The 18,179-nt window shown below is 37.3% G+C and overlaps 1 protein-coding gene across 2 annotated transcripts in view; it reads right to left on the bottom strand.

Moving 5' to 3' along the window:
- LOC145989788 (splicing factor U2af 38 kDa subunit-like) overlaps positions 1-17,874 on the bottom strand; it is a 50,337-nt gene extending 32,463 nt beyond the window's left edge. The window contains exons 1-4 of one of the 2 annotated variants that reach the window (XM_083125123.1): positions 17,656-17,874; positions 11,322-11,409; positions 6,999-7,065; positions 3,182-3,264 (exon numbers count right to left, since the gene is read on the bottom strand). In XM_083125123.1, the coding sequence (XP_082981249.1) occupies positions 3,182-3,264; positions 6,999-7,065; positions 11,322-11,409; positions 17,656-17,699 (282 nt within the window). In that variant the 5' untranslated portion in view covers positions 17,700-17,874. The remainder of the gene's footprint in view (positions 1-3,181; positions 3,265-6,998; positions 7,066-11,321; positions 11,410-17,655) is intronic. The other variant, XM_083125124.1, reaches the window with a different exon arrangement.
- Positions 17,875-18,179: the final 305 nt, after the last annotated feature.

Genomic DNA, 18,179 nt, shown 5'->3' with positions numbered 1-18,179 from the left:
TCTGTCTGTAATGATATTCTAAAACACACCAACTACGTTCATAAATCTTCTGTAATAACAACACAATTTTAAAGGAAAACATTCACATGTAACCTGCCTGCCTGCTAAATATCCAACAATGAACCCGCATTGTCCATTGTTGTCAGGAGTGAATTTATTTCAGTTTCTATGTTTGATCTCGTTCATTGTTGTCCATTTCTGATATTGGTGTCCATTGTTGACATGCACAAATATTGAGTTTTTCTTTCAAATGTCACCCATTTCATTTAAATACGATTATCCAAAGCGACGTAATACCACTCTAAAGTATGACAGTATATTTATGGACACGGGTGTACTAGGGCTAAGCCAATGCCACTTTCAATAAAACAGCTCAGCCTTATATTATTTTATACATTCTTAAAACAAATGAACAAGTAACAATAAATTCATGTTTTGTAGTTCTCCAACATGTATACTCTGTCCCAGGAGTTTGTGGAGCAAGGGAAGGTAAAAAAAAGTCCTGTGGCCAAGTAGTGACATGAGAGGGTTCGAATAATGAACTGAAGGATTGCATGGAGGAGGAAACATGACCACAGCTACCAGCCATTTGCACCAGCATGCACTGCTCTGCTCCACCCACTTGCTTTCTCCCCTTCTCAACCACTGTGTGTTTCTCTATAGACTCCTGAGATGCAGTATATTTTCACATTTTGAAGGCTTCCCCAGTTAAGATTTCACAAATTTCTGAAGTAGGCAACATTCAGACCTTACACACACGTAAAATAAGTACAAATATAAAGGTCATTCAAAGTTAACCAAGACACTTGAGGGAGAAAATGAAAATAGCTTGAATAGTTGGCGAATGATAAACAGCTGGAGGATGTACCTTCATTGTTCGTGAGTATTGTGCATTCACACCGATGTAGTTGGTGCATGCACAGTAGCGTCAGCAAAAATGGTGGCAAGTAGAGTGTGGTCACTCAAGGACCTTCATAAAATTCAAGTATAATTCCCGGTTTTCAAGGTGAACCTTTAAAAAATTTAAGGCTACAAGCAGATGTTTTCTCTATTTCAACCTTATGTATCACCACCCACCCACACAAATACATTAACAATATAAAGGGTTTGTGTGACACAATGAATCCAAAAATTCTAATTTAATTAAATTAAACAGTAAATATAGGGTGTTTTTTTAGAGTGATAGAACTTTGAATTGAAATAAAACACATAAAAAGATAAGTTTGAAGCCAATTGTGTTTTTGTTTGAAAGATAACTTTCTGACATTTACTTTTTGAAAATAATTTCCGGCATATGTCCACCACGACTAGCTGTGATGAACTGGATTCGATCAGTCCAATTTTGAACCACTTTTTCAAGTAATTGGGGACATATGTCGTTAATAACACGAGTTATGTTGGCTTCCAAAGCCCCAATTGTTGCTGGGTTATCAGCATAAACCAGAGACTTTAGATATCCCAAAGAAAATAATCCAGTGGCGTTAGGTCACATGATCTTGTGAGGCCAATTCACTGACAGCACCGATATTTCCGAAGTGCTGTATACGTTTGGCGAACAGAACATTGATTTTGGAAATATATTTCCACAATTTGTAAACGTTGTTGCAGCGTCAGTCTTTCCATAATCATTTGCCAATGCTCACTGATATGGAATGACAAAACAACATGTCATCAAAACAAAACAAATGACAGCTATCCTTATCGAAAGTTCTATCACTCTTAAAAAAACACCCTTATATATATATATATATATATAAATGTTCAATTTAAGGATTGCAGTTTACATTTGCAATTTCACTTACTCAGAAAATTTCAAACTCAAATTTACCTAATCAACTTGCAATAATCTTCTGCCTGTCAGATAGATTGTTCTGCAAATGTCGCTAACAAAGAAAAACGGATTGAGAGATTTCTGTTTTAATTTCCACGCAGATTTCTCTTCTTTTCCTTCCTCGATAAAAGTAAAAAATAAACTGTGAAATACTGGACTCGGGGCATTTGTAAATGTATGAACTCGTCTGTATTAATATAATTTGCAATTTTTCACATCTACGGGGACAAAATTCACGCATAATTCCCGGAATTCCCGGTGAGTAGCCACCCTGAAGTAGTATGTCTGTATCTGTGGGTCAGCAGTAGTGGATCATCAAATTCCTTGTGAAGGAGGTTAAGCCAGCTGACATTTTGAGAAGATTGCAAGTACGGGGAAGAAATTACATCATGGACAAGAGTGTATGGATGATGTTAACTGTTTAGCAAAGCACAATAGTTGAAAAACAAATGAATTGCATGGACTGTCACCCAACTGGGACATGCAACGTGTTATTTATGTGGATTTTTTGAAGAAAGGGTCAGAATTACTGCACACTGATGAAGGGTGCCAAACAAAATGCAATTTGCAAGAACAGACAGGAGATGTCACCATGACAATTCCCAGCCCCACATGGGTCAATTTGACAGTGACAACTCTCAGTGGGAGATTTTGCTTCATGCCCTTACACAGGGTGTTTACCAAAATAACAAACCAAAAATTCTTACCTTTTTCTTAACATTTCATGCCCCCCCCCTTATTTAGTTATAGTTTGAAATTAAGAAAATAGATTTTTATTTAATGAAACACCCCTCCTACAGGGTCGGTTAAGATGAAAACTGAAGATGTATTTTAACAAGAGATTTAGACTTGCGTTAATTCTTATTACTTTCACAACTCAATGCAATTTTAGATTTCCAAATATTAAATTTAACGAATACTAGTACAGGAATATAACAATGTAAATTCACCATACTGTAAAAAAATGCAAACATTCTTAACAAGCATAATTTCTTTACTTTTTCTTGACTGGTAGACCCCCCCCCCTTGTTACAGTCTGAACTTAGCCCTTGGCAATTTCAGTTCCTTGAAGAGCATTTAAGAGGGAAGACATTGAAGGCAGATGAAGCACTGACAAACAACAGCAACCAACTTCCTTCTACGCCAAAGGAACAAGGGAACTGCAACAATGATGGCAGCAATGCCAACATGCTGAGAGAGAATACACATGAAAAACTTATCTTGGTGCTTGTAGGACTTTCCACTTTCCCTTACAAATAGAAGTGTTGGTCAACCTTGAACGGCCCTTGTAATTATTTTTTTAAAAGACTAAAACATACAAAAATGTCAACAAACTGAAATTAATCTTACCTTATCCTCACACTCCACAAAAACATCTTCGAAGAAGTTGTCGTAGTGCTCTTGCATTTCCTCATCGGAGACATTTGCGACTACTAAAATTCAGAAACACTCAAAACAATAGAGATCTGAAGAATAGGTTGACACTGGGAAATTTGTGGTTTCTACTTTTCCTACACATGCTAAATCTATAGTTTACTTTGTTGAAGCAATAAATAAATGCAAGAGTATACAATTACAATGTACAATAATGAGAAGAAAATAGCAAATATTTGTGAATTTTGTAATGAAGTTCAATTTACTTGCAAATACATAATCCTTGTTTCAATATCACGAAGCCTGCATGAAAATCAACTATTTTAAGGATACATCAATGAGATAGTTTTGCAATATCAACAACCAATATTCTACCAATCTAGTATAAAACTATAAACATTCCATAAAGAAACAATGGTTAATTCGCCACCTTAATATATACCAGGTGTGCCGGTTAATAGTTCTTAATTTCGTCGCTGGATGGCGCTGGAAGCAAGGGTTGGTGCACAGTCTCAACTGTTATGTCAGTGTGTTGCCAGGACAGTACCTGTCAAAACACCATGGATGTGCAACCGAATTTGAGTGATTGTGATATTGGGTTTGTGTGGGAAACATGTTGACCTTCAAACCAAATAAGGAGCATGTGCGGCACGTCGTGCTTTTCTTGATCAATCAAAAGAAAAACGCGAGTGAAAGCCATCGTATCCTTGTGGAAACGTACGGTGACAATATCCTACCGCAAGACACGTTGGTTTCGATGATTCAAAGTGGTCATTTTGACTTGAAAGACAAAGATCGCCCGGGCCAGCCGAAAAAATTTCAAGACGCCGAATTGTTGGACGAAGACGATATGCAAACGCAACAATAACTGGCACAGAAGTTAAATGTTGGTCCCCAAACCATATCTGATCGTCTTCATGCCATGGGAAAGATCCAGAAGGCAGGAAAATGGGTCCCACATCATCTGAACGACAGACAAATGGAAAAGCGAAAAACGGTGTGTGAAGTGTTGCTTTCTTGGCATGAAAGAAAGTTTTTCTTGTATCGGATAGTGACTGGGGACGAAAAATGGATCTACTTCGAGAACCCAAAATGCAAAAAGTCATGGGTTGACCCAGGACAACCTTCAACATCGACTGCAAAACCGAATCGCTTCAGAAGGAAGACAATGCTGTGCATTTGGTGGGATCAGAAGGGTGTGGTGTACCATGAGCTTCTGAAACCAGGTGAAACAGTGAATGCTGTTCGCTACCGTCAACAACTCATCAATTTGACCCATGCATTGATCGAGAAGTGCACAGATTGGGCGACAAGACACGGAAAAGTGATTTTGCACCACGACAACGCTGCATCACACACAGCGAAAGGCATCAGACACCATTTCTCCACTTGGCTGGGAATTCTTGCCCCACCTGCCATACTCACCAGACTTAGCCCCTTCGGACCACCACTTGTTTTCACCGATGTCTCACTCACTTTCCCAGCAACACTTCAACAATTACGAAAATGTCGAACAATGGCTTGCTGACTGTATCACCTCAAAATGTGAACGATTTTTCTGGAAGGGCATCCACAATTTGATGGACAGATGGGCACAATGTATAGCTAGGGATGGCGCATACTTTGAATAAAGCATTTGTTACCTTTCTCCCCAGATACATTTGTTTTCTTTCGGATCAATTAAGAATTATTAACCGGCACACCTGGAATAACCAAGTGACTGTAATGGGTTCTATCTTAGAGAAAGGAACACCATAATAATAGACATTTTCTAAAACAAGCAATGCATATGAATTATACATTAAAAAAAATTGCTGAACTTTACATTAATTTTAGGCAGGGATGGACCAATACATGTTTCTTTTTGCAAATACCAATAAACTACACATATAAAACTACTAATATTCTACTGAATGAATATAAAATCACAAATACTCCTTGGAAAAAAAATGAATGTTCATTAACCTGCTAAATAACCATAGTGATTGATTTGGCTAATTGCGGAGATGAGGACGAGTGATGAAAGGACACTCACAAAGAACACCCAGGCCCTTAATCAACATATGTAAGTATGTGACTGTAATGAGTTTTGCCTTTGAAAAATAAACTGTGTGCTTAGAAATTTACTTTATGATAGCCGGGCATATGAATTATATGTTTTTATTCATAAAAATAGTAGCGAAACACAATTTTTGTTTAAACTGTTCCATTCCTAATTTAAAGTTTTTCATAATTGGGAAAAGTGGAACTTGCTGTACTGTTGCTTGGAGTGCGTCTTTTGTTTGTAGTTCTGTGGCTGCTGCTAGGTAGCCTGGGGTGGATGCTATTTAGCATCCACCCCAGGCTCAACTCCACCGTAGAACAAGAAAAACATGGTAAAATCAACTTCCTGGACATCACCATCAGCCGTGCACTTAACAAATTCACAACCACTGTATACAGAAAACCGGATGCAGGCAACCAGTACATACATGCTCTCTCTAGCCATCCCCCCAAGCAAAAAGCCAACGTGTGGCTGAACTTTTATCTAAGAGCCTTCTCCTACTGTTGCAGAGAAGAGGATCTACGAGAGGAGATAGCCACCATCACTGAAATAGCCCTGAAACATGGCTACACTGAAGCACAACTTTCCACTTGGTGCAGTAAAGTGGAAATACAGGTCAGACACCCTAACCAAACACAATCAACCTCCAGCGGCCAATATAAATGGTTTGCCTTCCCCTACCATCCCACCACTTCCAACCGCATATCAAAAGCCCTTCTCCCATATGGCATCAAAGTAGCGCACAAACCCAATTCCAAAATAGCTGATAAACTGAACAAACACAAACAGTACTTCATCTCCCCTTCATAACCCAGGTGTATATGATGCAGAGTGTGAATGCAAGGCACATTACATCGGCAGGTCAATCAGATCTGTCAGTGAAAGATTCCAAAAGCACCTAGCAGATGTGAAAAAAGCCCAACCCACTACTGGTCTTGCTGAACATATCAAATACAATAGCCATAAAATTCAAAAGGTTCAAGTCAAACACACTGCCCACACGCTCGTAGACACTAAAATCAAGGAAATGCACGAGCTAAACATCGATAGTGGGCAAGCGCACCCTACTACAACAGTTATCGCCTGGAAATAGCAGACGACACAGACCCAGATGCACAGTTAACAACAACGCACCTAGCAGCAGCCAGAGAACTACAAACAAAAGACGCACGCCAAGCAACAGTACAGCAAGTTCCAACAAGGATGGTGGCAGTGGCCACTGAAATTAATCGAAAAACAAAAAACAGCTTCGCGGATAAAAGTGAGTACTAGTTTCTCCTTATTTATTAAAGTTTTTCTTAGACTATCAAATGCGAAAATTTTGGAATTTTTAATTTAGACCGATGTTCTTACATAAACTGATACAGATACAGCACCTACAATATTGCCAATCACAAATATTATGTGATGTCACATTTCGGTGCCAAAATATATTGTTTGTACAAATATCCACCATTATCATTTGGGCTGAGTCTACATAGCAATTGCCAGCCTGATCAACACTACCTGCTGTTACCTTCCATGGTTTATGTTATCATGCAGGTTACGCAAAATTTTAAGGAGTTCAATTACTCTTGAGTTTTCTGAAGATATGCTATTTTCAAATTTCTTGCACATGAAAGACTTATTTCCTCCATTTGCTATGAGTACTTATATAGGAAAAACAACTGAACACTTTGCACTTTCCAGAGAGTTGATAAAGAAAGGTGCTCAAATTAAACCTCCTTACAACAATACCACCTTACTTACAATGGGATCCATCTGCAGACTTCGCCGAGTTCTGCGGATTGACGTACAAGTTCTGCAGGAGAACTGTCTGAAAGAGTAAAACAGAAAAATTGAAACTTTCAGTACGTGAATGTAATCAACCACAATGTTGTCGAGATGTGTTTATATGTGTAACGGGACTGAGCCCATATCACTTTAAACAAATACCCCCTACTGATACCGATGCTTGAAAAATGTAAAATGTAAAAGTCGACCAAAATAACGATTAACATTAGTGGCTGAGAATTGCTCCAATTATAAGCATCAATTTACCAGGGCTTTGCTTTAAAATACACTTCTCACAAGAAGTTTTGAATATTGTTACATTAGACAATGGCCTGGGAATGCAACAACACATGGTACCTGTCTGTCATACGTTTTTGTCTTTTTTGCTGACAATGCCACAGTGCCTATCACCTATTGTCTAATATAACAATATGTATTCCAAACTTTTTATGAGGAGTGTACTTTAAAAAGTACATCCAAATATTACAATACCTGTTATCTAATCACAAAACACAGTTTCTTCCACACAATATTGGTGCAAAATCAAGTGGTGCAATCAAAAGAATTTTACATAACCTCCATGATAATTAGACTCTGCAAAAGTGTCATGCAATATTTTGTGGACCGCACAAATGATTAAAACACCAGAAAAGAATAGGTAAATAAAATGCAACATATACTTTCCAATTATGATACCAATGGTATCAGCCGATACCAATACATGGACATTGGTGCCGGCTCCGTGGTGGAGTGGTGAGCATGTAACAGTTGGGCTGAAAAGTTCGTAGGCTAACATAGTAAAAAATATTTTTTTAACAAAATTCGATTTTATTATTCAATATAGTTGCCTTCGAGGGCGATACAACGATTATAGCGGTCATACAATTTTTCGATGCCATTTTTATAGTACGATTTCTCTTTAGCCTTAAAATAGGCCTCAGTTTACCTCTTCATCAGTGCTAAATTTCTTTCCAGTGAGCATTCTTTTAAGGTCTGCAAACAGGAAAAAGTCACTGGGGGCCAGATCTGGAGAATATGGTGGATGGGGAAGCAATTTTATTACGGTTGAATATCGCTAAACATTGCTCCGAATCATCAAAACGTTGTTGCTTTTGATCGACTGTGAGCACGCGCGGCACCCATTTTGCACACAGCTTTCGCATGTTCAAATATTCATGCACAATATGTCCAACACGTTCCTTTGATATTTTTAAAGTCTCAGCTATCTCGATCAACTTCACTTTACGATCATTTAAAATTATTTTGTGGACTTTTTTGATGTTTTCGTCGGTAACAGCCTCTTTGGGGCGTCCACTGCATGCATCGTCTTCGATGCTCATTTCGCCTTGTTTAAATTTAGCAAACCACTTCTCAACAGTTGATTTTCCTGGTGCAGAGTCCGAATAAGGTTTATCAAGCCAAGCCTTGGCTTCAACAGTATTTTTTTTCGCCAAAAAGCAATGCTTTATTAACACATGAAATTCTTTTTTTATCCATTTTTTCACAATAACAAAAGCTGCTTCACTCACAATGCTATATCTCACGAACTAATTATCCGGCAGCTGTGAAATTTATACACGTATCTTTTGAAGGTTAGTACTAAGTAAAAATCACATGGATTTAATTCTAGTAATGCCATCTATGAGTCAGCCTACGAACTTTTCAGCCCAACTGTTATGTTTGTGAGTGGCCTGGGCATGTATGTTTGTGAGTGTCCATTCATCAATTTCATCATATCATTACTCATCCCCATCTTCACAAATTAGCCAAAAGTGGCACAAAAAGCGAACTAAAATAAAGCAAAACATATTAAATTGGCATCGGTATCAACTCAGCCCTAATGTGTAGTGATTAGACTTTGGATTTTTAGGTTCTAAAAAGTGTGCTTTTAGGTTCCTAAAATAGGCTCTAAAAATCCTAAAATAGGTTATAAAACCTTAAAATAGGTTCTAAAAATCCTAAAATAGGTTATAAAACCTTAAAATAGGTTCTAAAAATCCTAAAATAGGTTATAAAACCTTAAAATAGGTTCTCAAAATCCTAAAATAGGTCCTAAAAAGCTTAAGTTAGGCTCTAAATACTGAAGTAGGTTAAAAAATCTTAAAATAGTTCAAAAATCCTTGAAAATGATGATTGGGTATAGTCACCGGCAATGAAAATGGGACACCTATATCCTGAAATAAGCACTCTCTTGCATAACGTTATGTGTGTTGCCTAACCCTACGGTGAATAAACAACAAATTTATCAAAAAAACTAACAAAATCACCCTATTCACTGCAAACCCAAATAACATTAAATATTCTCTCTGAAACATACAGGGTGTCAGTTTAATGGCACCCACGGACCACGGAAACGTATAGAGGACATTAAAACAAACAACCTTTCTCAGTAACATTTTTCTCGTTGGGACCGTCGCTTCGGCGCTACAGGCTTTCAAAAAAGCCCATTTTGCCACTGAATGCTGGCAACCACACACAACATTTGATTTCATTTGTGACGCCATATCCCGTCGTGAAGCGATGCGTTCCAGGGTTGCCAGGAACACACATATTCTGTGAAAAATGACATAGCTACAATATGTACCGTAAAACAAAACAAGAAAACATGCTGTGTAACCTAACAGGAAGTAAACAAAAAATGTAGAAAGAAAATAGAATTCAAGTGGTGGAAGTAAAAAAAGTAGTAAAGTGCTCCCCTCTGCTTAGCACTATGCCATGAAGGCGTATAGGGGGTGTGGGGGTAACGCCCCACACTTTCTTGATCCGGTCGTGAGTGGGGGTAATGTGATCAGCATCACGCCCCCGACTGCCTTTACCCCCCGGGGTTTCCCCCAGGTACCCATGTTATTCGACGCTGGGTGGGCGCCGGCGCCGCTTCCATCGTTAGAAAAGTTCCCGGATTTGAACCGGCCGGGGATCGAACCTGGGACCTTCAGCATGGTAGTCAGACGTGTTACCGACTGAGCCACCGTGGCAGTGGAAGTGGTCATATCGAATTTTGTCTCAGCTTACATGTCAAATATTTGCAAATCTAGTTGGATGGTTTGATTGATTTGGTATTTTAAGTCCAATTTGTGCACAGTAAGGCTAATCGGGACTGGACCTACAGTTTAAAGTGGGATCCGAACCACTATGTGCCTCCACCGGGTATCGAACCCGGGACCCGTTGATTACAAGGCGACGACGCTACCACTCCACCATCCGGAAGGCCCCTCTAGTTAGATGGCATCTACAATTTAGTCTATCCACTTCATCCTTCTGATACTAGTTGTCTGTGACACACTGAACAACTGACAAAATAGAAATGGAAGAACTCGAAATTCCAAAGGTAAGCAACAATAATACAATGTATATTCAGGGCATCATGAGGCAAGTGACAAAAATGGTTGATAATACAGGGATATAAGTAGTAGTAATACAAGCTCCCCAACGACTGTGTTTATCTATGCACCAGATACACATGGAATAGTTTGCAACTGTGAACAGGGCAGTATATTCGCTACTGATTCATCATTAGATTGTTACTCTGGTTGTACGTGTTTTAGCCGTAATGTAACAACGTGTACCTTGGATACTTACGTTATCAGCACAAAAGTACCACAAGGCATCTGGACACAAAGTTGTAGATATCAACCTTGCCATGAAATTTGCAAATATTTGACATGTAACTGGGCGTAAACTTACTGTTGTTGATATTTGACATGTAGGCTGAAACAAAATCCGATATTGACACTTCATTTTGAATACGTTTCTACCATTTCTCATATCGTTCGTTCACTTCCACCAAGATGACTGCTGATCTTCTGGCTGGTAGGCTATGATGTTCGGTCTACTGGATGCCTTTCTCGTTTCGTTTTATAGCTAATAATGTGGTTGGTAGTTTGTCATTTTCACAAAATTTGTGTGTTCCTTGCAACCCTGCCGTGCGCAGTTTCGCCGCAGGAAATGATGTCACAGATAAGATCAAATGTTGTGTTGGGTTGCCAGCATCCAAGCGGCAAAATTGTCTTTTTTGAATGGGCGAGCGTCGAACCGAGAAAAATGATACTGAGAAAAGTTGTTGGTTTTGATGTCCTCTATACGAATCTGTCCCGTGGGTGCCAAATAAAATGACACCCTGTATATGTATTTGTGTGCAGAGTGGGGTGGGGGTGGGCACGTAAAATATACAAAGTGTGACAGTTGACACAAAGAGAAATTTGAATTTTTAAAACTTATTAACACGAACTAATAATGTAAGTTCAATTCTACATTTGCCCATCAGTATGTGTGTACATAGATGGTTGCAAGAATACTTACCTGACTGAATGTGGGTTTATTATGAATTCTTGAACAGCGGTCTCCATGTCGACATGCACCGATTTTGAAGTAGAATGAACAATTAACTCTATGAGAGAAAGAAAAAAGCACATTAAGGAAAAAATACAATTTAAAGAACAGAACAGCCATTTACCATGTAATCAAACAAGTAAATCTTGCTTACGTGAACTACTCTCAACGTATCATGCAATAAAATTCACTAAGACATCAGATTTCATTTTGGGTCAATTCAAATTTTCACTGCTACTTTGACTTACATATAATGCTTCTTTAAGCAATATTTAAAAGCTTACTTATTCCACACACACGTATTAGTGTACCCGAGATTTAAAACTAAAAGCAGTTCTTTTGCAGTAATTTCAACCAATCTGGTAATGAACACCATAAAATACAATAGAAAGTTTTTGATCCATTGACTGATTTGTTGTTTTAAGTCCACTTTCTGCACACAAAGGCTAATCGGGACTGGACCTACAGTTTAAAGAGGGATCCAAACCACTGTGTCATGTGCCTCCACTGGGTATTCATGGTGGCCACTCACCGGGAATTCCTTGAATTTTTCTCTGTAGATGTGAAAACTTGCAACTTATATTGATCCAAATCCCATTGGCCTAGTCCATATCAATTCAGGCAGGGGGTTACCTTCACAGTCTCAGATGTTATTGAATTAAAGTTATGTTAAAATTCAGGACAAAGTAAGAAACCCATTTTTTAAAAAAAAAAAAAAATGGCCCAAGATACAGGTCACCAAAGATAGCACCTCGGACATCATTTCTCACGTGCGATTTTCCGCAAAATATTAAAATGCTCTACCTCTGGAATGGTTCAAGATATTTCATTGCAGTTTTTTGTAATTGAAAGAGAATATAATATGTTTCTGATTAAAATGATAAAATCCGTTTGTAAGTATGTATCCAAGTTCTCTTGCTGTAGCCTTCTGAAATTTATTTTTGAAAAATAAAAAATAATATTTTTTTCAAAATTGCCAATCCCAAAAATTTTCATTTTTTTACTGTTGATCAGTACCATACAATACTACATTCTCTGAAAAGGAGAACTTCCACTTTTGAGTTTAACAGGTTTTATAAACAATTGAAAATTTTGCCATACATTAAACCAGTTTCCATTACCACATTCTCACGTATTGGTCTCATGAAATCAAAATGTAGTCTTATTTGACATGGCATTTTAATTCTTCATAAAGATAAGTAACAGACACAGCTTTAAAAACATATTACAGGTTCAACAGCATACCACTTCTGTGCACTCTGCTTAGAACTGAAATTAGCAATTCAACGAACTAAAAATTTGTTCAACTGCATCAGTATCTTCCTTTGATACTGAGTGATGCCTTCCTGTTGAACCAATAGGATCTGGGGCACCCACAATCTTTAAAATGTCGCGAATTGGAAGTGATTTCTGATGGTGTCCCTAGTCACTTCAAAAATAGTTTGAATTGACTAAGTCACTTGTGCCAATGGAGTGAGCATACAGTGATACTGGTCATGGGAAGGGGCCTTGCAATGGTGTAGGAGGCCTGCTGAAGCATCATGCTACAAAACATAATCTCTCCAGCCCAAGTACAGCTGCAATTCAGAATGCAGAGTATTTTACAAGAGTGGTGAAGTAATACACATTAACAGCCCTCATCCTGTTGGCCAAAAAGGAAGTTGAAGAATTCCGCCAGTGTTTCCAACCGTGCCTTCCTTTACGAGAATTTTTTTTAACTATGCTTACCTAACCTAACCTTGTCAGAAATGGTCCATGGTGCTATCATGAATGGTTTTTGGGGCTATCCATCAATGGTTTGTGATGACATAATGAACACAAAAGTAGGCGGGTAAAATTTCAGTAACCACCAAACGTCTCTAATTCCCTTATTTTTCACATTGATACTTACGTATTCTCCATTCGTAAGTATTCTTGAAGGTGGCATTTAGTTTTTTCCACGCAAATAATCTCAATTTCAGACATATAGAGTATTTTTTTTTGTTTGCTTTCGCTTGCGTTACAAGCGATATGGCGGAGAAATCTTGACTGGCGTTGTCCATGATCAGTGGTTATGCAGTGTTGCAACCTTCTTCATAGAAAAATACCTACTTTCGTGTTACTGATTTTGTATTTCTTTCCAGGTTCGAAAAACGCATGAACCATGCACGGATAGCCCCACGAACGATTGATAAATAGCCCCACGAACCATGCACGGCAAGGTTAGGTTAGGTTCTGTTAGGTTAAGCAAACATACTTAAAATTGTTTTTTAAAATTAGAAAAATATTTTTTTTCGGATTCGAAAATCCCACGAACCATGCACAGGAAGGTTAGGTTAGGCAAACATAGTTAAAACTGTTTTTTTAAAATTAGAAAAATATTTTTTTCAGGTTCAAAAACTCCACAAACCATGCACGGATAGCCCCACGAACCATGCACAGCAAGGTTAGGTTAGGCAAACATAGTTAAATTTGTTTTTTAAAATTAGAAAAATATTTTTTTCGGGATCGAAAACCCCATGAACCATGGACGTATAGCCCCACGAACCATTCATGGATAGCCCCCTTGAACCATTCACGGATAGCCCCACAAACCATGCACGGCAAGGTTACGTTAGGCAAACAGTTAAAAAAAAATATTAATATTTGAAAAATTGAAGATAATTTTTTTTTTTTTTTTTTTCCTTCACAATTCCATGGTGAATTACAAATTCTACTGGATCTTCAACGCCGTGCAATTTCACCACGCATCCTGTGCACATCATGTTGTCGCAAGTTCGTAATCAGAAATGATGAACAATAACACACGTTTATTTATGTTCTACAACTGTTACACAGTTACAAAACTGCATATTTGGAAACACTGACCGGTTCTTACGTCATTAAACACACGCAAAAATTTGGTTCACGTAGTCGACTGACATCAAGGGAACAGCTTTCGTGCATCGGAGTGAAATTATTCGTGCATCGGAGTGAAATTAATGTCGAAAATTACATGATTTACCGGCAAAAAAATTTAAGCGAGGGGAAAACACACTTCCAAGACCTTCCTAAAGTATAAATAAACTCATTTCCGTGAGTACTTTCCCCTGCAAAATTGAAGAAATACGTTTTTCGGAAACGAAAAGTTTACCCACAATTCGTAACTATGAACCATGAGAAACACAAAATATCTGGGTAACACTTCGATCTAGTGAAAACGGATTTCTTCATTTTTACAGAAGAAACTACTTATGGAAATCAGTTTCTATAGCTTTATCGAAGTTCGTCAATGTATTTTCTTTCATCGTGTAATCTTGTTTTGCGCGAATTCATGTTTTTTTCTAGAAAAATGAATTTTTAACTATGTTTGCCTAACCTAATGGAACTTAACCTAACCTTACCGTGAATGGTTTTTGGGACTATGCGTGAATGGTGTTTGGGGCTATGAGTGAATGGTGTTTGGGACTATGTGTTAATGGTGTTTGGGACTATGTGTTAATGGTGTTTGGGACTATGTGTGAATGGTATGTGGGGCTATTCTCTATTATTTTCATGAGAAAAGCATAATGTTCCATAATGCAGAATACGTAAGTAGGAATGTTAAAAAAGGACGAAATAAATGAGTTATAGGTGTTTTCACGAGATCGAAGTAGTACCAATATCGGATTGTAATGTATCCATGGCGATGTAAACGGTATACCAATATCACATGACAATAGTAGTAATCTGCCTACATTCAGATGGTATGAAGTTAAGCCAATGGATATTATTAAAGGAACACAAAAATTAAACAATTCAAAATCTGAGGATTTGTATGGTTTATCAAACTTTGTTATAAAAAAAATTATTGATGTTATGCAGTACCCAATTACTACTCTTATTATTTGGATGTTTGACAGTGGGTGGTTTCCTACATGCCTCAAAGTCTCAGTTGTTGTTCCAATACAAAAAAAGGGAGATAAGTCCAACCCAATATCACTTGCGCCTATTCTATCAAAAATTATTGAACACTGCATACAAATTCAGCTAGATAAGTATTTTTCAAATAATAATTTACTCACAAATGCTCAGTATGGTTTTAGAGCTCATTCATCTACCACAAAAGCAAATGAAAGCATTGTTGCAACAGTACTGGATGCTTTTGAATCTAAACTTTCCGTGAGTGCAACGCTTATTAATTTAAGTAAGGCTTTTGATTCAGTTTCACACTAAATGCTGATAAAAAAGGTACGCTCTTATGGTATCCTAGAAGCTGAACTCTCTCTCATAAAATCGTATCTATCAAATAGACAGCAGAGGGTCAGTATAAACAGTAAACAATCAGATGTCCTGAATATTGAAAGCTGAGTTCCCTAAGGTTCTGTTCTTGGTCCTTTCCTTTTTAACATTTATGTAAATGATCTACCCAGCTTCATACCCCATAAAACAGTTTTGTATGCAGACGATACTACTTTCCTCACAATTGGCAATAATAAATGCATACTTGAAGAACTGGACAAAGAAGTAGAAGAGAAGTCCACTTTCTGGTTTGAAACTAATCAATTGACTACTAATCAAAACAAAACAGAGAAAATAATATTCACCCTAAATAACGACATTGAATGTACCTCAGTAAAGCTTCTTGGTCTATATCTAGATTCAAAATTATCGTGGGATGTGGAAACAAACAAATTATGCTGCAAACTGGCCAGAGTCGTCATCTTATTAAATAAACTTAGATCCTGCGTAAGTGAAAATTTATTGGTACAATCTTATTATGCCTTTTTTCATAGCCATTTAACATATGGGGTTTTATTATGGGGTAACTCATCAAATGCTGGCAAAGTATTCATTTGGCAGAAAAAAGCCGTAAGAAATATGGCTGGAATATTCAACCAATCTGTTTCGTGCACACCTCTTTTCAAGCAATATAAAATAATGACTGTTCCATGCCTATACATATTTAGCTGCCTAATGTTTATCAAAGAAAATATTCATAAAATCAACATAAGATACTCTATACACAGACACAACACAAGATTCAGTTATAAGTTGGACACACCATCAACCAGGCTAAGCAAAGTACAAAATAATTACAAACGCATGGGAATAAAACTCTTCAACCAGCTGCCAGGGACAGCTCACTGTGCACCTCTTGAAAAATTTAGAAGGGTGCTACAAGACTGGCTAAGAGAAAAGGTTTTCTACTCAATAGATGAATTTATTCTGCACTCAAAAGATGATTTAAATTTCTAGAACTCGTAATACATGTAATACTGTCCTCTTCATACTCACCCTATATATTTATTATTTATGTAGGCTTGTTTAAGCTATTCTGGTAGAGAGTTTTAGATATATATATGCTATTCTTGTATCATGACATATTTCTATGTTTATACTATTCTTGTTTTATGTCTTATATTTGTATGTTTATATTATTCTTGTATTATGTCTTACATTTGTATGTTTATACTATTCTTGTATTCTGTTTGGTATGACTTGAGATGACCGGACCCCTCTCCCATTTTCTTCATATTTGACAGTCACTAATTGAGGCCTCCTAATCACGAATCTGAAGTTAAAATTTGTCGGAAACGTCTAGAAATTGCGAACCATTGATGCTAGCCCCACGAACCATTGGCACGTGGATAGGTTAGTTTCGGTTAGGTTAGGCAAATATAGTTAAAATTTCGTGTCGTTGTAGTATCAGGATCTAGAAATTGCAAATACTTGCGAAACATTGACACGTGGTTAGGTTAGGCAAACATAGTTAAAATTTGGTGTCGTGGTAGTATCAGGAATATATATATATTTGCTTGTGAAACAAAAAAATTCGCGACAATCGACTGTTTCCATTCTGAAAACTAACGTCTTATTTTTGCTTATTTTGCAATTTCTAGACGTTTCCGACAAATTTTAACTTCAGATTCGTGATTAGGAGGCCTCAACTAGTGAGTATGCCAAATATGAAGAAAATCGGACAGGGGTCCAGTCATCTCAAGTCGTTCCTTATGTTTTATATTTGGGCATGAGTTTACAATACCGTAATGATGAATAAACATATTGATAGTGTCTCCGATATAACGAACTGTTACCCACAATTGGTAAGTACGAACCATGCGAAACACAAAATATCCGATTTTAATGTGTCTCCGATCTATGAAACTGGTACCGAAAATAGTAAATGTAATCACATAAAAATTATCTTTGGTGCATATGAATCTTACTTTATTATAAATAATATTTTATATTTGGTGGTAAAATTTACCCCCACGCGCCTACTTAAGGTGGTGAAAGATGTGCGCCTGGTTAATGGTTAAGCGCACACACACAAAACAATCTCTTTTTACATATATGTACTTACTTATCTTTTTCTGTGCCAAAGATTGAAGCTAAATATTCTGCCATTCTCTACGAAGTCTATTCAGAACAAGTCCATGCTCACATATGCAACATTTAAATAAATAAACTCGTACCTACAAATATTGTAGTGCTTTAGAAGCTCACAAACAGGTTATTGCAAAATGGCGACGGTACCAATTATCGACAAAATAAGCTTGTTCTCTATTGGCTAATGTTTCGGAAGAGACAAATTGTCCTATGCCGTAGAAAGATGAACAAAACAAATATTCCCCTCAAAATCAACTTTAAAAGAATAAACATGTTTCTAGGACTGAATCTAAGCCACTAATTCCAGATCCGGGCGAACGTAAGCCAATAACATAAGTTAACAGAAAGTAATTTTTCATGTTTTGTGATATTCGTGCCACATTAAATTTCATTCTACCTATGGTTCTACATTTGGTTGCCCTAAGTTTTACATTGTAACTACAGCGCCTTGAATAACGTAGTGTGGAAAACGACACACGAAACTGGTTCCCCAGACGG

This window comes from Lepisma saccharinum, chromosome 7 (assembly GCF_977018435.1).
Source record: "Lepisma saccharinum chromosome 7, izLepSacc3.1, whole genome shotgun sequence".
In the NCBI taxonomy this organism is placed as follows: Eukaryota; Metazoa; Arthropoda; class Insecta; order Zygentoma; family Lepismatidae; genus Lepisma; species Lepisma saccharinum.
This window is presented reverse-complemented; position numbering and strand designations above follow the sequence as displayed.